This window comes from Bos mutus, chromosome 7 (genome assembly GCF_027580195.1).
Source record: "Bos mutus isolate GX-2022 chromosome 7, NWIPB_WYAK_1.1, whole genome shotgun sequence".
Lineage (NCBI taxonomy): Eukaryota > Metazoa > Chordata > Mammalia > Artiodactyla > Bovidae > Bos > Bos mutus.
The window spans coordinates 45,317,252-45,338,021 of record NC_091623.1 but is presented as its reverse complement, the minus strand read 5'-3'; the positions used below and the strand labels follow the sequence as shown (position 1 = coordinate 45,338,021).

General features: G+C 53.1%; 1 protein-coding gene across 3 annotated transcripts in view; it reads left to right on the top strand.

Moving 5' to 3' along the window:
* Nucleotides 1-1,681: 1,681 nt before the first annotated feature.
* The window catches only part of CPAMD8 (C3 and PZP like alpha-2-macroglobulin domain containing 8), a 99,506-nt gene continuing 80,417 nt past the window's right edge, over nt 1,682-20,770 (top strand). For all 3 annotated transcript variants that reach the window (XR_011464724.1, XM_070373262.1, XM_014482947.2), the window contains exons 1-8: nt 1,682-1,957; nt 7,425-7,576; nt 9,507-9,529; nt 15,068-15,233; nt 15,312-15,364; nt 17,230-17,247; nt 17,669-17,723; nt 19,191-19,304. Coding sequence is in view for 2 of the 3 variants with exons in the window: in XM_070373262.1 (XP_070229363.1) it covers nt 1,725-1,957; nt 7,425-7,576; nt 9,507-9,529; nt 15,068-15,233; nt 15,312-15,364; nt 17,230-17,247; nt 17,669-17,723; nt 19,191-19,304 (814 nt within the window). In the remaining variant the exon portion in view is untranslated. The remainder of the gene's footprint in view (nt 1,958-7,424; nt 7,577-9,506; nt 9,530-15,067; nt 15,234-15,311; nt 15,365-17,229; nt 17,248-17,668; nt 17,724-19,190; nt 19,305-20,770) is intronic.

Sequence of the window (20,770 nt, the reverse complement as noted above, 5' to 3'; positions counted from 1 at the left end):
TGGAACCCCGGAGGCATGTGTGACCAGAGCCCAGTGGAGGAGCGAGCAAATGGAGGGGCAGGAGGCTGGCCTCGAGACTGGGGAGTGGAGCCTGGTTTATGGAGGAGAAAGGGAAGGCGTGGGCTTTCCCAGATGGCGCAGTGCTAGAGAATCCGCCTGCAATGCAGGAGTCACAGGAGACTCTGGTTCAATCTCTGGGTCAGGAAGATCCCCCGGAGGAGGGCATGACTACCCTGCTCCAGTATTCTTGCCTGGGAAATCCCAGGGACAGAAGAGCCTTGCAGGCTACAGTCCATAGGGTCGCAAAGAGTTGGACAGGACTGAAGTGACTTAGCACGCATGCAAGGGGGTGTGGAGGGGTGGGCAGATGTGAATTAAAAGGATTTCACTAGGCAGCCCTGCTTGGTGCCAGCGTGGCTGGGACAGGAGGCGGGCAACTCCTCCTGGTCTCTCAGCATTGCTGCTGCCCTTGTTGCCCTCCGGTCCACTGTGGCCCCTGCACACCCCCTTCCACCGTCTGCGGCAGCAGGTCCTACCTCTCCTGAAGCCCCCACTGCCTGCCCCCTTGGTGCTCACCGGGTGACCAGGGCTTGTGGAATGGACTGGTGGGAGAGACTGCCTGGAGGACCCACTATGCCTGGGGGGCAGGGAGGGTACAAGGGAAGCTTCTGGAAGCAGCAGGAGTCAGGCAGGCAAAAGCAGAGACAGAGGGAAAGAGTTTAATAAAGGCAAGCAGTGGAGGTCAGCACAGGGTGGCACAGGGCATCTAGGAACTAGGGTGAGGTGGGAGCCATCAGGGCACCCCCCGGTTTGGACTTCTTGGCCTCAATAAGCCTCGAGAGCCAGGAGGATTTGGGGCAGGAGGGGCACGTGGTCAGTTCTAGAGTACTAGAAGTACGGTCCTGACGGTCCTGATGGCCGCAGGAGTCCCCCTTAGAGAGACCGCCTGGAAAAGCTGGGTATGGTATGAAAGGGAAGTGCCCCAGGCAGAGGAAACTGCAACAGTGAGGGCAACCTGGGAGAGCAGGAGGGGGCACCCTGCTCTCAGAGAGGGAGGGGGTCCCCCTCACCCCTGCTGCTTGCCAGAGGGGAAAGTGAGGCCCAGAGAGGCAGGGGCCTGGCCTAGGGCATCTGTGGATGGAGGAGGTGGGGAAAGGACCAACAGTCTGATGTCTGGAGGCAGCTGCGGGTCTGGAAGTTTCGTCCCTTGGCCCGCCTCAGTTTCCCCAAAGAGCTCAGCCCCTCCTGTGTGCGCACTGAACAGGTTGCCCGGTCAAGGCAGGGGCAGGTGGGGGGCCCTGCAGGGTGTGGGGTGCAAGCGGCGCGGAGACAAGGCGGCACCCTAGTGGGGCAGGGCGGGGCTGGTCCCTGGGGTGGGGGGATGAGGGACGGCAGTAGAAAGGGAGAGATCCAGGGAGGGGCGCGTCCGGAGAGAGAACGGGGCTGAGTTGGGGGGTGCGAAGAGGAGGGCAGGGCAGGTCCGATGAAGGGGACAGATTGGGCCAGGTCTTGGGGTGCATCCGGGCAGAGGGCGGGGCGGTCCCAGGAGAGACTGGGGGAGAGTCGGTGGGTGGGCGGATGGGTCCGGAGAGGGGGCGGGGCCGGAGACCGGGAGGGGGTGAGCGGGGCGGGTCCGGGCAGGGGCGGGCCTGGGGACGAGGCGGGTCCGGGGAGGGGGCTGGTCGCCGGCTGCCCCAGCCTGGCCGGGCGCTGAGTGGGGGCGCATGGCGCCAGGCGCACGGCGCGGGGGCTGCGAACAAAGGGCCCCCGGCGGCGAAGCGGGGACGGCCGCGCTCGGACCCCGGCCCTGGCCTGGCCCCGGCCAGGCCCCCTCCCCCGGCGCGGCGCCCCCGCGGAGCGGGAAAATGTGGGGCGCCCAGCTCGGGCCGCTGCTCCGGTTCTTGCTGCTGCTGCTGTCGCCGCGGGACGGCGTGCGCGCTGAGCAGCCCCAGGCCCCGTGAGTAGCCCCGGGGCGAGAGAAGGCTGGCTGCCTTCTCGGGGTGGGGGACGCGGGGTCTGGCTCAGAGAGGTTCAGCGATCTGTCCAAGGCCACACAGCCTCCGACCTGGGCGGGACCTGAGTCTTGACCTCCCCCTAGCCCCAAGAGTAGGACTGGAAAAGGGGCAGCCTGAGACTTCAGAAGCGCCCCCCGGAAGGTACTGGGACCCCCCCAGAGCTAAGGCGGGGAGGCCACCCCTATCTCACCTCGCCCCCTTGGTGTGACCAGGGCTGGCTTCTTGGGTGGCGATTTCAAGTTATCCGTGGCTTGAAGGTAAGAGGTGCGTGTCTTGGCTGAGAAATGGAAGGAGAGACCTACCGTTCTTTTTCCTTGGGAGGGCGTGGCGCTGGGGGAGGAAGTGTTTGTTTTGCTTCCACATTTTTCTTGAAGTTTACTTACAGAGCTTCTGGTGAGCTGACACAGTGAGGAGGGGAATTCACTAGCTGCTAAGGAGAACTGCCCATGAGTTGGCTTCACAGGGAATAGTCCCAGACCTGCCAAGTTTGGGTGAGCCCTGCGGGGGGTTGTGGGCTCAGGGAGCCTGCCTCTAGCTGCCCGGGCTCAGTCTTTAGTCCAGTCCTGTCTTTATGAGCCTTGTTCAAACAGCCCTTGTATAGGAGTTCCCAGAAAACAGGTCAACAGTGAGCCGAGGTGGGCGGGGGCACCTCCAGCGCTCCTCCTCTGATTCAAGGCTTTGAAAAGTAAGACACCAAACTGCAATTCGAGCCTTGGGATTACCTCCCCTGGGCCCCGTGAAATTGGAACCCAGCAAACTTTTGACCTGATGCTTTCAAAGCTTGCTCCCTTAGGATAGCCGTTTCCAGCTGAGGGGCGATTTTTGTCTCCCTGGGGTCATTCAGCAATGTCCAGGGGTATTTTGGGTTGTCACAAAAAGAGGGAGGGCTTCCCTAGTACCTGCCTGAGTCCGTAAAGAATCAGCCTGAAACGCAGGAGTGTGCGTGTGTGCTAAGTCGCTTCAGTCGTATTTGACTCTTGGTGACCCCATGGACTGCTGCCTACCAGCCTCCTCTGTCCATGGGGATTCTTCAGGTGAGAATACTGGAGTGGGTTGCCATGCCCTCCTCCAGGGAATCTTCCCAGCCCAGACATGGAACCCGCATCTCTTATGTCTCCTGCATTAGGCAAGCAGGTTCTTTACTGCTAGCGCCACCTGGGAGACCCAGGTTCAGTCCCTGGGTGAGGAAGATCCCCTGGAGAAGGAAATGGCTACCCACTCCAGTATTCTTGCCTGGGAAATCACATGGACAGGGGAGCCTGGCGGGCCACAGTCCATGGGGTTGCAAGAGTCAGATGCGACTTAGTGACTAAACCACCACCACCACCATCTAGAGGGAGGTATGCTTTTGGACTTTACTGGGTTGAAGGCAGGGATGTTACCATGCACAGGACAGCCCTCCACCGCAAAGCATGACCCTGCCCTCCATGAGAGACCCCGCCTTCTAAGGACCAAGTTCAGAGTCCCCGAGTTGCAGAGCTTTAAACTACCTGGTCCCATCACTTCATGGGAAATAGATGGGGAAACAGTGGAAACAGTGTCAGACTTTATTTTTGGGGGCTCCAAAATCACTGCAGATGGTGACTGCAGCCATGAAATTAAAAGACACTCACTCCTTGTAAGGAAAGTTATGACCAACCTAGATAGCATATTCAAAAGCAGAGATAATACTTTGCCAACAAAGGTCCGTCTAGTCAAGGCTATGGTTTTTCCAGTAGTCATGTATGGATGTGAGAGTTGGACTGTGAAGAAAGCTGTGTGCCGAAGAATTGATGCTTTTGAACTGTGGTGTTGGAGAAGACTCTTGAGAGTCCCTTGGACTGCAAGGAGATCCAACCAGTCCATTCTAAAGGTGATCAGTCCTGGGTGTTCTTTGGAAGGACTGATGCTAAAGCTGAAACTCCAGTACTTGGGCCACCTCATGGGAAGAGTTGACTCATTGGAAAAGACTCTGATGCTAGGAGGGATTGGGGGCAGGAGGAGAAGGGGATGACAGAGGATGAGATGGCTGGATGACATCACTGACTCGATGGACATGAGTTTGAGTGAACTCTGGGAGTTGGTGATGGACAGGGAGGCCTGGCGTGCTGTGATTCATGGGGTCGCAAAGTCAGACACGACTGAGCAACTGAACTGAACTGAACTGAAATCATTCTCAGGAATGTTCGCCTCTGACTAAAGTTTCCCTGGAGGGGAGGGAGGCGGGTCTTACCTACTGTGAGAGGAATGGAACCTCATGGGAGACATGCAATGACCAACCTGGGGTTCCAGATTAATTCTGGATATAAGCCAGAGCTGTGACCCACCAGCCTGAAGGATCCCATTTTAGGAATAGCCTCAGCTACCTGCTTCTCTGATCCATGTGATTTTTGTGAGGAATGCCTGGTGCCAGAGAAGGCGATGGCACCCCAGTCCAGTACTCTTGCCTGGAAAATCCCATGGATGGAGGAGCCTGGTGGGCTGCAGTCCATGGGGTCGCTAAGAGTTGGACATGACTGAGTGACTTCCCTTTCACTTTCATGCATTGGAGAAGGAAATGGCAACCCACTCCAGTGTTCTTGCCTGGAGAATCCCAGGGACGGGGGAGCCTGGTGGGCTGCGGTCTATGAGGTTGCACAGAGTCGGACACGACTGAAGCGACTTAGCAGCAGCAGCAGCAGCACTGTCTGGTGCCAGAAAGCTCTGTGGGTTTGCATACTGTTGTAAGACCCGTACTGTCTACACTTTGCCAAATACCACCTTTCTCAGGATGGGACCTTCCAAGAGCAACGGATGAGAAGCCAAGATCAGCCCAGCTGTCAGGACATATCAGGGAGATAGGGATCGACTGGCAAACACGTCATCAGTTGCAACTCCTGAGGTGCAGGGAAAGTTAATCTAGTTCCATCAGGTTCTTTGCACCTTTGGGTGAAGATGCTAACTCAGATCTGGATAAGGGCTTTAGAAGTGTGCAAGGAGGGACTTCCCTGGTGGTCCAGTGGCTACGAGTCCGTGCTCCCAATGCAGGGGGCCTGGGTTTGATCCCTGGTCATGGAACTAGATCCTGAGTGCCACAATTAAGACCCAGCGCAGCCAAATAAATAAATAATAAACATTTAAAAAAAGAAGTCGCAAGGAAAATGAACAGGCAAATTGCTCAAGTGCTCTTCCACACTCAGCAGGTGCTTTGTGAGAGGGCCTGGGAGTCATCTGGGAGCTGGACATGCTCTGTCCTGAAGGTGGCCGTATCCCCAGATGGCAGTGGGACAGGACACACAGGTGACGGTCCGCACTGGAGTTAGATAGTCCGCAGCACGTCTCTGGGGTGACTGTGTGCTCCAGACGGTACACAACCGTACCGTACTCAGGATCGTAACTCAGGACCATCGCGTGCCCTTGTGCACTGCTGAGGCCAGACCCTGTACAAGGGACTCCAGGGTCACTGCACCCGCTGGTCAGTGCTGGAACCAGATGCTGCCCATCACATATGAAGCCAGGGTCTTCCCAGGCTCGCTCGAGACAGCTCCTGTCCATCCCAGTATCGCCGCATGCTCTGTGTGGTGCTGGAGTCAGATAGGACATATGGGATGTGGGGTCAGTACACATGACCGTTGGCGCTGGATCTGGACGAAACATCCATGAAACCCAGGGGCACTGCATGCTCCAGCTGGCGCAGTTCCATCCACAGGATCAGGGCATACTCTGTCCATGGCTGAGGCCAAACACTGCACACAGGAGCCCAGCCATTGCAGGTACTTCTTGGTGCTGAGGTCAAACAGATCATGGGACCCCAGGGTTATCACTATGTCCATCCACGCTGGGCAGTGCACCCACGAAACTAGGGTCTTTGCACACACTTTTCCGTGCTGGAGTCCTATAGTACATGGTGTGTCTCCACAGACCTCATAGTGTGTGGTATGTGAAAGTCATGTCCAACTCTTTGTGACCCTATGGCCTGTGGCCCGCCAGGCTCCTCTGTTCATGGAATTCTTCAGACAAGAATACTGGAGCAGGTTGCCATGCCCTCCTCCAGGGGATCTTCCCCACCCAGGGATCGAACCCAGGTCTCTTGCATTGCAGACGGATTCCTTACTGTCTGAGCTACCAGGGAAGCCCGTGTGGTATGTGGTAAGAGTCTAAATGCCTCTTTCTGTGTGTGGACCTGAGGTTTTTTCCCAAAAAGGATTTTGAGAAATAAAAAATCTCTCCTGATCTCAATGTTTGGCCCACTGTTTTTCCCTTTTTCCTGTTTACTTCTGGTACCTGTGGGGTTTTTTATTTTTGTTTTTTAATTTATATTGGAGTCTAGCTGCTTACCAGCAGGCAGGAGCTTCATTGCACCACGCAGGTTTTTCTAGTTGTGGCAAATGGCAGGTTTCTCTAATTAGCTGCCCTAGGACATGTGGGATCTTAGTTCCCCAGCCAGGGATCGAACCCACGTTCCCTGCATTGGAAGGCAGATTGTTAATCACTGGATCAGCAGGTGAGTCCCTGCTGTCTGTAGTTCTGCACCGTTGGGATCGTGCTGCCAGGCTCTCAGCATTTGCCATTGCATCATGAGCGGGTCATGTGGTTTTGGATGAGCCTTTGTGATTTTCCAGTGAATGCTGCAAAGTAACAGGAGGTGGGGAGGACCTGGGCCTCCAGGTCAGGTGCGGCTGTGCGATCTGGTGGGTGTTCCTTCTCCTTCTGCAACGTTAGCTTTCCCGTCTGGAAAACAGGATAAGGACGCCTTTCTTCCAGAAAAGTCCTCGGTCAAACTGAGGACTTTTCAGAAAGGGAGAACTGTTTTGATTTCACTGTTCACAGTGCTTTTCATGTTTCATGCCATTTAGTTTGTGTTCAGGGTCTTATTCTTATACTAGTTCAATACTAATTTTGTGTTGCAAGTGGCTCCTTGCTTCTTTCCACTGCGTTCTAGAGCTGCCTGGTTTTGTATCCTAATCTCTCACTGACTCAGGCACGTGATTTGGCTTCTCTGGGGCTTAATTTCTGACTCTGTAAATGGGAGATGTTACCACTTCTCATGGGGGAAGGGTCTCATGACCCTGTGGGATCCTGCCAGTTACTGAGCCTCCGGGCGAGAGTATTTTAGTTTGTGGGTGCGGCATGCATAAAGGTCCTGTGGCAGAAGAAGCTGAGAAAAACAGTCCAGAGGCTAAGATATCGAGATCAAAGAGGGAGTATGGTGCTAGGTAGATCCAGAGAAACTGGATTCTTACCTACTAGGGGAGACTTCAGAGGTGAACAAGCCTTAAGGAGTTCACAGGTTGGTAGGGGACACAGACCCATAAAGTGACGGTGCCATCAGGGTGTGGTCAGGCTTAGGCGGGAGTCCACCCAGGTTGCACCCTAATTCAGCCAGGTGACCCTGAGGCTAGGAATGGGTCAGAAGCCTTTGGCCTTCACTGACGTTCTCCTCTTCTGCAGGGGCTATTTGATCGCCGCACCCTCCGTCTTCCGCTCCGGAGTGGAGGAAGCCATCAGTGTGACCATCTTTAACTCCCCCAGGGAAGTCATGGTCCAGGCTCAGCTGGTGGCCCTGGGCAAGGCGGTGGCGCAGAGCCAGGGAGCCATCCAGGGTAGGTCCCTGGGGTGCCTGACCAGGCCTTCTTCTCCCTCTGCAGAGTGGTCTTAAGGGATCAGGCGGTGTCGGCTTCTTCCCACTCTGCCCCTGGGACACTGTCAGGGGAAGGAGGGCAGGTTTTCTTCTCCCCACTTTACAGATGGAGAGAGAGTAAGGCTCAGGAGGGGCAGTCCCCTGTCCAGTCTGGAAAATCAGGGTGCTTGTTCCTCAGCAGCTCAGGTTCAGTGGGTGCCCATCTGGGTAGAGTTGGGCACCCTTTCAAGTCAGCTTTGGCTGGAGGTGGAGTGGGGGCCCAGAGGGAACCTGTGACCTTTTCAGACCTTTTTTTGAGCTTCTAGCACCCCTGAGGTGTTGGATTCAGACCTGGGCTCACAGCCAGCCTGCCACTGAGTTGAGTTTAGGCCCCTTAGTCAGTTGCTCCTCCACTTTCCTCCATAAACTGCAGATAACAGCGGTGCTGGCCTCCTGGACAGAGGTGTGGAGAGCAGGTTCCAGCCTCAGGGCCTGAAGTCTAGCTGAGCAGGTAACTCATTCGTCATACAGAATGAGGTGCGGCCACAGGAGATACCGAGAGAGGATGTCAGGTCTCCAAGGCCAATAAGGCAGCTCCTGTCCCCCAGGGGAGCGGGGAAGAAGTGCAGGCTGTCCTGACTTCAGGGGCCAATCCTGAAACCCAAATCAGGCTGGCTTCAGCAACAGAGTGTTAGTCGCTCAGTTGTGTCTGGCTTTTTGCAACCCCACGGACTGTAGCCCACCGGGCTCTTCTGTGTATGGAAGTCTCCAGTCAAGAATACTGGAGTGGGTTGCCATTCCCTTTTCCAGGGGATCTTCCTGACCCAGGGATCCAACCTGGGTCTCCTGCATTGCAGACAGATTCTTTACCGTGGTAGCAACCAGAGGAGTCTGGTGGGCTACAGTCTTTGGGATTGCAAAGAGTTGGACAGAACTGAGTGACTAACACTTTATCAGCACAGAGAGTTTATGGGCTCTTCGTAACTGGAAAAGTCCTCTGGCATCAGTGGTCCAGCCTCCCAGCTCCACTTGTGGATGTACCTGTGTCTCCCCAAAGCTCCGGGGGACTAGCAGTTCCAGAATCTCCGGGAAAGTTCCGGGATCCCCTCTAATTGGCCCAGGTTGGGTCATGTGCTCAATCCTGAACCAATCCCTGTGACCAGAGGGAAGGTCTATGCTGATTGGCCCATTTTGGGTCATGTGCTCAACTCAGACCCAATCCCTGTGACCAAGTGGACCATGCTGATTGGCCCATTTTAGGCCATATGCTCAACCCTAAACAAATCGCTATGACTAAGAGGAAATCTTGTGTAGATTTGCATAGAGCTTCAGGAGAGATGAGCAGTGCCCCACTAGGAGCTGGGCAGTTGGCTCCTCCAAGAAAGCAGAGAATGGACACTGCAAGGCAAAACCAGTAGATTCCGGCTAGTCCTGGAGGCCAAAGAGCCCAGACAAGTGTCAGACAACAAATGAGTCATTTGGGTAGAAGAGAGAAGTTGATGGGAGACTAGTTAGATGCATTGGAGTAAGGTCCACTGGGGACCTCAGACTCCTCTCTCTCCACCCTTCTCCTTGGTCCTCTCCCATGGAGTTTTCTCTTTGCTCCCTTCACAGTTTACCTTGGGCAAGGGCTGGGGTGAAGTGAATAAAGTATGCAGGCTGGCCAACCTCCCCCTGAATAGCTCGGCTTTGTCCATCTCCTCTGGTCTTCAGTAGTCGCCAGCTTGGAGGAAACCTCTCATTTCTGCCAATCCCAACCCAGCCCAGGCCAGACCAGCATGACCCAGGGTGTGTGTTTGTCCACAGAAAATCCCTCTGGGTTGAGAAAACCCTTGTTTGTAAGGCTGCGTCTCAAGGAGGCAGAAAAACACAGCTCCTGATGTAACTGTTTTCATTTTATTTTCATATTTTAGATAAAGGAACCATCAAACTCAAGGTAAGCCTGTGAATTTTTAAAATCAGAAGCCCTACTTTGGGAATAAAGAATTGAATTGGAATGGAACAAGAGAAGTTGCATGTGTTGCGAGAAAAATCATTAATGGTGATGTTAAAAATAAATAACAAAGGGAAAGAAAGATTAGAAAAGGAGAAAACCCACCCATAATCTCATGCCTCCTACTTTTCACTTTTTTATGTTTCCCATAAATCTTTGTCCACATAAAGACATTTTCTTTCATAGTTGCGATTAAAGGGTCTATTGTGGTCTTTCCTGGTATTTTCTCTCAACATGTTGCATAAACATACTTCCATGTTTCCACATCTCTATAATTATAATTTGCCTCCTATTGTAAATAGCATCCCACTGCATCTCTTTTATATACTAATTTACTAACACCCCCCGCCCTCACATACACATGCTTAGATTTTTTTCTTGTTTTCAGGATTTTGATAATGTAATCCAAAAGTTGAGAGCATATTTGTGCATGAAGCTATATTAACCTTCTGGATGCCTGCCTTAGGCTGAACACCCTGAAAGAAGAACTATCAGATCAGGATCCAAGGCTCTTTCTGGGTCCTGTTTTGTCTTAGAAGACTCAGCAGTGCCTGTGCATGGCATCACCGGCTATGCATTAGAGATCAGATTTCCTGCAGCCTTGTTGACACTGAATGTTATTATTTTAAAATTATTTGACATATCAAACTGCATGTAGGTCATTCTCTGACATGGACTTTTTAACTCGAGTCCTTAGATTTCAAGGCGATCGTAAGCCTTGAAATTGTCGGCATTTTCTGGGTTAGCTCATCCTTAACGCTTACCAGATGCTCCAAGGAGTCCCTGAAAGGATGGGCTAAATAGAGACTTGTTCTAAATTATAATGTCCCCTCCCCTGTGCCCTTCCCCAGTTATTATAACTAAGTCCTAGGCGATTCCTCTTCCAAGGTATGGGATGTGTCATTAGTGTCTCATTGCCATGGGGCAGTGGTCTTCCTGCCGTTTTGTCAATGTCAGAATAGAATTCTTTAGAGAAAGAGTTCCCTCCAGGTGGCGGGGGTGATGCTTGTGATATCGCAAGACAATTTTGGTTTTCACAACTTGGGGAGCAGGAATGGGGTTGCTACTGGCTTCTAATGGGTAGAGACCAGGGATGCTGCTCCACATTCTAAAATGCACAGGACGGCCCCTCCACTGAGAATGAACCAGCCAGATGTCAGCATTTGGAAAACTCAGGATAAATAGGCTAGAGCCGCCCTTGCTGGCTTCCTGTGAGCAGATCTGCTTCTTTTGAATCAGCAAGTGGGGCTGTCATATCCACTGATAGATGGACTACTTAGGAAAAAAAGGAAGCCTTGTATATTTTATTTAGAGAAGTACTTTTAATAAAGCATGTGCGCCTGCTAAGTTGCTTCAGTTGTGTCCAACTCTTTGTGATGCTATGGACCGTATCCCACCAGGCTCCTCCGTCCATGATGAGTCTCCAGGCAAGAATACTGGAGTGGGTTGTCATGCCCTCCTCCAGGGGATCTTCCCAACCCAGGGACTGAACCCAAGTCTGTCACAACTGCTGCATTTGCAGGCCGATTCTTTGCCACTAGCGCCACCTGGGAAGCCCCTTAGTAAAGCATACTACTCATCAGAAAAAAAGAAAGCAAGCAAGGCTCTCCTGACGGGTTAAGATTATGTGCTGTCCCTGACTGCCCAACGGCACTTAAGAAGGCACTCTTCACAGGCTAGATCCTGGATGGAGGCCAGAGATGCTGCTCAACACCTTAGAGAGACAGGATGCTCCCATTCCCACCCCTGCAGAGGATGACTCAGTCCTAAACATCAGTAGTTCTGAGGTTGAGAAAGTCTGCTCTGTGGAAACACCGTCTGGGCATCAGACATGAGAGAAGCTACTCTTGTGGGTGTTGGATCCGCCCCCTCCACCCACTCCCCCACCCACTCCCCAGCCCTGCCTGCCTTGGGGACCTGAGTGCTTCCAGGGACACATTTGTGTTATCACTGGCTACCAAGGGCAGGCCCTGCCCAGTCTGTGTCTCGTCTTCTCACCTATGCAGTGAGGATGACGATAAGAGGTCTTTAATGGGATTTTCAGGCAAACATGCCTAAAACCTCATGATGTTTTATTCCAGTTTTTCAGACTTACCCATGCATCTGTGTAACCAAGACCCATTAAATCCTAAGCACGAAGTGGGACACATTCCTTGCTGTCAGCCTCCAGCCTCATTGGTGGTGGGTAAAGGGGTAGGTCAGACAGTAAGCCCCCAATTACATAAGTGTGATCACTTCAGAGACTAGCAAGCATCCTATTTTATTTTAAAACATTTCAGGGAAAGAAGATGCTGAGGAGTCGGGGTAGAATCTAGAATCACATTTTGTATGGCAGGAGGGCCCCTCTGAGCTGAAACTGGCAGGAAGCGACATGCAGGGGAGGGCATTCTAGATGGAGGGAACAGCCAGTGCAAAGGTCCCGGGACAGGAAGGAAGCAAAGTAAAGCAGCCAGTGGCCTGGAGTAGAGCCAGCTAGGAGCCCCAATAAACAGTGGGAGTTAGATCCCCAGCCTGTAGAATCGGCCATGACCCGAATTCCTCTGCATTGGGTGGTTTCCATTTCAGAGAGGAACCCTGGTGCCTGTCACCAGCATCCATGGTGCCTGTTGTGTATCGTGTTATAGTCGTGATCACCCATCTGCACTACGATGTGCTGGAAACTCAGAGGGTCCAGTGAGTCTGGTGGCTTCTCTCCCAGGATGAGTTTTGCATGCCCACGGAGTCCAGGAGCCTGGGACCCACACCTAGGGCCCCAGCGGCCTCCCTGGCCTGGAGGGGTGGGGTGCTGGGCGTTAATCTGGGTAGTGGACAGGCCTGCGGTAGAACTGTCTCCTCCACACAGCCCTCCTCAGGCTGCAGGTAGCCAGTCTCAGGGAGCCTCGTGCTTTAGCCAGACCCCAGGCCCCCCACCTTCACCCTCAGCTGGAGGCACAGCACCAGCTTTGTCTGGCCATCTCCCCTGCTTGGATCTCAGCCCCAAGTCCTTGGCTGTCACTGATGCTGAAGGAGTGAATGTGAATGATGGAGGTCAGGGGTGGGGAAGGGGATCAACTCAGTTTAGAACATTCTAGAAAGACCTCTGGTGGTTGGCAGGTAGTGAAAGTGTTAGTCGCTCAGTTGTGTCTGACTCTGTGACCCCATGGACTATAGCCAACCAGCCTCCTCTGTCCATGGAATTCTCCAGGCAAGAATACTGGAGTGGGTTGCCATTCCCTTCTCCAGGGGATCTTCCTGACCCAGAGACTGAACCTGGGTCTCCTGCATTGCAGACAGATTCTTTATTGTCTGAGCCACCAGGGAAGCCTGCCGCTTAAAGCTGAGATTTTAAGTGGAAACGGTGGCTCTGTGGCTTTCGAGACCTGGGGCAGGTTCACTGCATGTCCCCAAGGGTCACATTTGATCCTGTCTGTCCTCAGGGGCAGCTTCTTGGTCCCTGCACCTCCAAACCACCTGATGGCACACAGCCCCCCGACGTCCCCCACCAGCTCCCTCCTACCTGTCCATGCCCACTCCCCTGGGTGGCCTGAGAATTTTCCCTCGTTGCATGAAGGTCTTTGGCCGATGCTGAGAGGTTTCCAGAAACAGAAGCAGGTAAGGATTTTGGGGTCAGAGCAAGTGGATTATCCTCAGGTTGGTCCTGAAGATCAACTGCAGTTAGGAGGGACCCCACAGTCCTAAGGTGCGCCCTCCTGAGGGTGGCAGGTGGGCAGGCAGGGAGGGTCTCTCAGATGATGTTCACAGAAGACAAGAGGGGCAGCCTGAGAAAGGCGCTGGAGGAACACAGAAGGCCCTGCCACAACCCGCCCTCATCCACCAGGTGGGCACACTGGCATGAGGATGGTCCGATAATTCAGCAGTCCACTTAGGGGGTTCCCAGTGATGGTGACAAGGGCCTTTTCACCCTTTGAGGGACTACACAGGGGGCTGCTGACAACCGCAAGAGGAACACCCGTGTTCGGATGGTCTCAGGGACTGGTGGTTCGTGTGGCTCACAGTGAGGACTGCTGGCCGCTGGCTGCCCACCTGGCGGGCACCCCAGGGGTTCATAGCATCGCATACACGGTGCTTGGCCACACCCGGGGAGCCATGACTTCCGTTCGTTTTAACCACAAAAGGGGCTTATATAGGTTACGAGTCACATGCATGGCTGTTCCGCTCATTACTTAAAAAAAAAAAAGGCCGTATAAAGGGTGGCTTCCATCCCTAGAACACTGGAAATTTTGCCCAAGAAAAATGTGAACTCCTGGGCAAATCCTTAAGACTGCAGTGGAGCTTTGTTATCGTTGTTGTTTTATCTGTCCAGGGGGCAAAAAAGAATTTTTTAAACCACTTTAACTGTTTATTATTTTAAAAAAGGTTTTTTTGGGTTTTTTTTTGGCCATGCTGTGAGACTTGTGGGATCTTAGTTTCTTGACCAGAGATTGAACCCGGGCCTTTGGCAGTGACAGCACCAAGTTCTAACCACTGGACCATCAAGGAATCCCCCTCTACTTTAACCATCTTAAAGTGGACAGTTCAGTGGCATTTAGCACATCACACTGTTGTGCCATCCCCACCCCTATCTAGTTCCAGAGTAGGGAACTATTTTGTCACCCTAAAAGGAAACCCCATCCCTATTAGGTGTCACCACTTCCCAGCTCCCTCCAGCTCCTGGTACCCACTGATCTGCTTTCTGTCTCTATGGATTAGCCTGTCCTGGACATTTCATATAAATGGGATTGGATAAATGTGTGTGCAGTGCTTACAGTGAGACAAAGCAGAGGCACATATTATTTATATATATGACATATAAAAAATATGTGCGTGTACCACGTGTTTATATATATGAAGCTTCCCAGGTGGCTCAGCGGTAAAGAATCTGCCTGCCAATGCAGGTGACATGGGTTCAATCCCTAGGTCGGGAAGATCCCCTGGAGAAGGAAATGGCAACCCATTTCCAGAAGTCTGGCAGGTTATAGTCCATGGGGTTGCAAAGAGTCAGTATTCGTGTATATGAAGGGGCTGGGGTCTCCATCGCCACCTCTTCCCAACTCACCAGCGAGGACCGTATTTGGGTAAGATGTTCTACATTAGCCCTTACAGTAACTCCAAGGCTAATTCTACAGGGCTAAGGATATTTTTGCAAGCTTGCAGTGCAAGGAGAGAAGGTCTGTCATGTCAAGGTAGACCAGCATTTCTCATTTGATTTCTCAGTCTTGGTACTGCTGACATTTGGGGTCCGATCATTCCTTGCTGTGGGGCCGTCCTCTGCATCTCAGGGTCTTGAACAGCATCCCTGACCTTCACCCCCAAGACTCCAGTAGCACCTGCTCCCTGCAACTATGACACCTAAAAATGTCTCCAGAAACTGCCAAGTGTTTCCTGGGGGGAACAGTCACCCCGGGTGTGCTCCCCTGACTTAGACCTCCATGCTGCTTTCTCAATACCTGGATCCCTTCCAGGGCGACACTCCCTGCCCAAAGCTCCATGCTCTGCCTGCAGGTGCCCACGGGCCTCCGGGGCCAGGCTCTCCTGAAGGTGTGGGGCCGTGACTGGCGGGTGGAGGAGGGTCCCCTCTTCCACAACCAAACTTCAGTGACCGTGGACAGCCGGGGAGCCTCCGTATTCATTCAGACTGACAAGCCGGTGTACAGACCCAAGCACCGAGGTGGGCGGCCAGCGCGGGCTGCGGGGGGAGGGATGGCCATGGATGGGAGCTGCCACACCCCTCTCTCCTTTCTTCCAGTGCTCATCAGCATCTTCACCGTCACCCCAGACCTGAGGCCCACCAGTGAAAAGGTGAGATTGGCTTCTAAAACCGTGTGCCTGGGACTCGCCCACCGGGGTCCGGCCTGGCCAGGGCCATCATCCACAACTTGCCTTTCCTCCTGCCTCTTCCAATTTCTACCTGCATTCTTGGTTTCTTCCCAGGGCTCCACATCTGCTGGGGGAGCCAGGAGGGAGGTCTGTGTGACAGAGAGAGGCCAGGGCATTAGTGGAAGTGCTTCTTCCAGAGGTCCCCACGGTGGCCAGTGGCCCTCCATACGGGCAGCTGCCTGTGTTCTTCTGGAGGTTGGTTGAGGGCCTAAAATGGGTGAAGTCCAAGAAGGATAAATCACAGGATGTTGAATTCAAAGTACAAAGTTTCTTGGTGCCCCTGGATGCAATACGGACAACCCCGAGCTGGTGGGGCTGTATCCACAGGCTGTGTACCTGTGCACAGGGTCAGCCACGCATGGGACCCGGCAGAGCGTGATGTTGGGTTCAGGAGGCACAGGTGTGCAAGCAATTGTCCTTCCCTGGAGCTGGTGTGGAGTGTTCAGTTTGGCACTGATGGGCACCAGCTGGAAGCCAGGCTCCAGGCTGGTGGTGGAGGTTCAGAGAGAAAAGCGTGCATCCCAGGCCTGAAAGGAACCTGGCATCCCTAGAAACAACCCAGTTGCCACCTGCGAGGGCTGCTTGGAGGGGTTGTCCTTCTTGGGGTGCGAGGGAGGGCAGGGTTGTGATCGGGAGCAAAGATCACAGAGACCACTAAATGGGGCTCAGCCACCCTCATTGCCGTTGGCAACTGCGTGAGCTTGCTGGGCGACTTACAGGGCAGAAATGCATTCTTTCCCAGTTCTGGAGCCTAGAAGTCTAAGATCAGGGTGTGAGTAGAATTGATTCCTTCCAAGTACCATGTGATATAAGAACTGGACATAAAGAAGGCTGAGCGCAGAAGAACTGACGTTTTCCAATTGTGGTGCTGGAGAAGACTCTTGAGAGTTCCTTGGACTGCATGGAGATCAAACCAGTCAATCCTAAAGGAAATCAACCCTGAATATTCATTGGAAGGACTGATGCGGAAGCTAAAGCTCCAATACTTTGGTCTCCTGACATGAAGAGCCAGCTCATTGCAAAAGACCCTGATGCTGGGAAAGATTGAAGGCAAGAGAAGAGGGCAGCAGAGGATGAGATGGTTAGATAGCATCATTGACTCAGTGGACATGAATTTGAGCAAACTCTGGGAGATAGTGAAAGACAGGGAAGCCTGGCATGCTGCAGTTCGTGGGGCCGCAGAGAGACACGACTGAGTGCCTGAACAACAACAGCAAGGACCATGAGTGAAGAATCTGTTCCAGGCCTCCCTCCTAGGCTGGTAACTGGACATCTCTCTTCATCTTTATTTTGTCTTCCCTTCACTCCCATCTGTTTCCAAATTTTCCTTTCTTATGACACAAGTCCTATTGGACTGGGACCGATGCTTTGTCATTGTTTAGTCACTCAGTTGTGTCCTACCCTTTGTAACCCCATGGACTGTAGCCTGACAGGCTCTTCTGTCTGTGGGATTTTCCAGGCAAGAATCCTGGAGTGGGTTGCTATTTCCTTCCCCATCCAGGGGTTGAACCTACGTCTCCTGCATTGGCATGCGGATTCTTTACCACTGAGCCACCAGGAGAGCCCAGGACCTGTGCTAGGGACCTTGAAATCACCACCATCTCCAAATATAGACACGTTCTGAGAATTGAGGCTGAGGACATCACATATGAATTAGGGGAGAAGGGGGCACCATTCAACCCATTACAGCACCTGAGCCTGTCCCAAGGGATGAACACTCCGCGTGTACAGAGGGCTTCGGTCTTTCAGGAGCGTTTGCTTACGGCCTCTGTCTGTCTCATTTGCAGCTGGAAGCTTACATCCTGGTGAGTGTCCTGCCCCTCTGCAGCTCTGGCTTGGGGACAGCCTGCTGTCTGCAAGACCTGGTCTGTCTTTGTGCACTACTCCCCCTCTGGGTTGATCCCTGCCTGACCCAGTGCCCCACACGCTGAGACCGGGTCCAGCCCTGTCCCTGACTCAACCTGGGATAAGCTGAGTACATGTCTGCCCATCTCTTTGTCGATTTTCAAGCACCTCCCTAAATGGGGAGTCAGGATGACCTCTTCTGGCCTCTTGTCTTCAGACATGTCCCTTCTATGCCCCGAGCTTCCGTTTGCTCATCACAAATAGCTAATCTTGGGGCCTGTCTTGACACGTGTCCTGTCCTAGAGAGGGGGCTTGGAAGGTCCTCGTGCGTCCCAGGCACACTAGGGCTGTCCTGAGCTTATCGTGTGTGTCATCTTGCAGGACCCCCGAGGCTCGCGGATGATGGAGTGGAGACACTTGGAGCCCCTGTGCTGTGGTGAGTCTCTCTTCTCATTCCTTCTGTGGTTTGGGGGCTGCACCTTTGGGTGGCAGGTGTGATAAAGCTTCCAGGAAAATAGGATGTGCTCTGCCTTGACACCTGCCACTTCTTTCCTGGAGCATGGGACCCTCTGCCCACCTTTCTGTCTCTGGGATCCCAACTGAGGCTCCTCCCATAAATTGAGACCTTTCTGGAATATCAGGGCCTTGTTTGTTAGCATCCCTAACTTCTTCCCACTACAGATCTTCCTCATCTTCACCCTCCACCCAACACAAGACGTTTCTTTTCCAGCTAGGAGTCAGAAGGCTTTGCTTTGGCTGAGGAACTGGCTTTTTTTTTTTTTTTCTTTCTCTATGACAGTGATCTCCTGGAGAAGGAAATGGCAACCCACTCCAGTATTCTTTCGGGGAAATCCCATGGTCAGAGGAGCCTGACGGGCTACAGTTCATGGGGTCGTAAAAGAGTCAGACACGACTGAGCAACTCAGTAGGCACGCATGCCTGTGACCACGAGGGCCGTGTAACTGACATCTCCTTTTGTGCTTTGGCCCTAACGGAAGTGGAGTCCCATGAGAGGAGAGCTGTAGCAGGGATTTGGGGAGACTGTGAACAGTTTTGCACCTCGACCTGGGAGATGCATAAGCACGGCAGAGCCCTGAGTCCTCTGTGAGTCAAACGCAGAGAACGGGCCTCCAGCCAACATGGTGGGTCCTGGTGGTTGGTGCAGCATCACACACACCTCCAGGTCCCCTGGCCTGGCCTTGACCCCTCTCCATGTCCCTCTTCTTGATTCTGAGATGCCTGGGGAGGGCTGCTGAGTAGGGACAGGGCTTGTGCGACTCTCTGTCCCCGAGGGAATGACTCAGGTGGAGCAGAGTGGAGCAGCTGGGTGGCCTGTTTCCCTGGTTCATTTGGCTCATGGCCTGCACTTGGCTTCTTGGAGAAGGCAATGGCACCCCACTCCAGTACTCTTGCCTGGAAAATCCCATGGACAGAGGAGCCTGGTAGGCTGCAGTCCATGGGATCGCTAGGAGTCAGACATGACTGAGCAACTTCACTTTCACTTTTCACTTTCATGCATTGGAGAAAGAAATGGCAACCCACTCCAGTGTTCTTGCCTGGAGAATCCCAGGGATGGGGGAGCCTGGTAGGCTGCCGTCTCTGGGGTCGCACAGAGTTGGACACGACTGAAGCGACTTAGCAGCAGCAGCAGCTGCACTTGGCTTTGGCCTCAGGGCTCCCCCAGGAACCCTAAGTGTGCCCTCTCCCTGCTTCCCCAACTTAGTCTATGGAGGAGGTGCTGGCTCTGCACAAACCCTTGCCAGCCTCGGGGTGGCCTTGAGCTTCCTTGAGGGGCCGTGCAGGGAGGGAGAGAGGCCAGGTCCCCAGGGCACCTCACCACCAGATGCTGGGCTCTCTGCCCACACAATTGCCCCAGGATGAGGGGGAGTCTCTCTTCACACAGGCATCACCAACATGACCTTCCCCTTGTCTGACCAGCCAGTACTCGGAGAATGGTTTGTTTTTGTCGAAATGCAAGGCCACGTGTTCAACAGGTCCTTTGAAGTTCAGAAGTATGGTAAGTTGGAGAATCTTAGGCTCTTAAGATTTTAGACCTGGGGGAACCACAGTCCCAGTGATGACACAGATAATAAGGAAGAAGATGGCAGGAGCCTCATTTACTAGGGGCTCAGTCAGGCCAGGCATGAAGTGGAAGGCTGGGTCTTTGTCATGTCTTTTTTTAATCTATTATTTATTTATCTTGGCTGTGCTGGGTCTTCGTTGCTGCATGCGGGCTCTTCTCTGGTTGAGATGGGCAGGGGCTACTCTCTAGTTGCGGTGCATGGGCTTCTCATTGTGGTGGCTCCGCTTGTTGCCGAACAGGGGCTCTAGGGCACATGGGCTTCAGGAGCTGCAGTACGTGGGCTCAGCAGTTGTGGCTCCCAGGAGCTAGAGCACAGGCTCAGTAGTTGTAGCACGTGAGCTTAGTCGCTCTGCGGCATGTGGGATCCTCCCGCATCAGAGATCGAACCTGTGTCTCCTGCATTGGCAGGCGGATTCTTTACCACTGAGCCACCAGGAAAGCCCCTCTCATGTCCTCCTTATGATTTTTTTTGGCCATGCCACATGGCATGTGGGATCTTTGTTCACCAACCAGGGATTGAAACCTCACCTCCAGCCTTTGAAGCACAGTCTTAACCACTGGACCACCAGAGAAGTCCCTGTCATGACCTTTCAAAATAAATCATGGTAAAATATATGGCCTCGTATAAGTAGAATCATAATATTTGTCCTTTTGTGAATGACTTATTTCATGGAGCATAATGCCTCAAGGTTCGTCCATGTTGCAGCATGTGTCAGAATGGCCTTCTTTTTTAAAGTCTGTCATTTCCTTCTCTTCTTTCATCCTCATCCTGAACCTATGAGGTATCTCCATTTTACAGCTGGAGTAACTGAGGCTGGGAGAGTCATTAAGGAAACTGCTCAAGGAACAAGAGCTGGGGAGTCTACCTGGGCCAGAGTCCCATACTGTGGCTTCTGTGCTAAAGTTCTCCCTTATGGGGGCAAGGGTTTCTCTTCCTTTCATGAAGAAGGTCTTGAAAGGAAAAGCCATAGAGGAAAGGGTTATAAGTTCCAAGCAACAGAAGCCTGGTACAGACTCAGTGAGGAAAAGAAAAGGGATTTACAGGCTCATGTAACAAGCTCTAAGGACCAGAGTCTTCATGTTTCCTCTGTTCTGCTCCCTGGTGTCCATGTCTCTGTGGGCTGTGCAAGGTGATGAGATGGGTGGGTGTGCCCAGGGCAGCAAGGAAGGGACTGTCCCCAGCCACAAGCACCCTTAGAATGCCCATAACTGGTCCAGAAGCCTGGCTACTTCTGCACCCCTGGGATGGGCTGCAATTGGCTACACTCCATGCAGATGGCCTAAAAGTGATGAGATATGGTCCCCTGAGAAAAACAGCGTGTTGGTCCCTCAAAGATGGAAAATAGGTGTGGCCACAGAATCCCCAGAGAGCTGCCTGTGCATGTCAGCAGTGAGGCCCT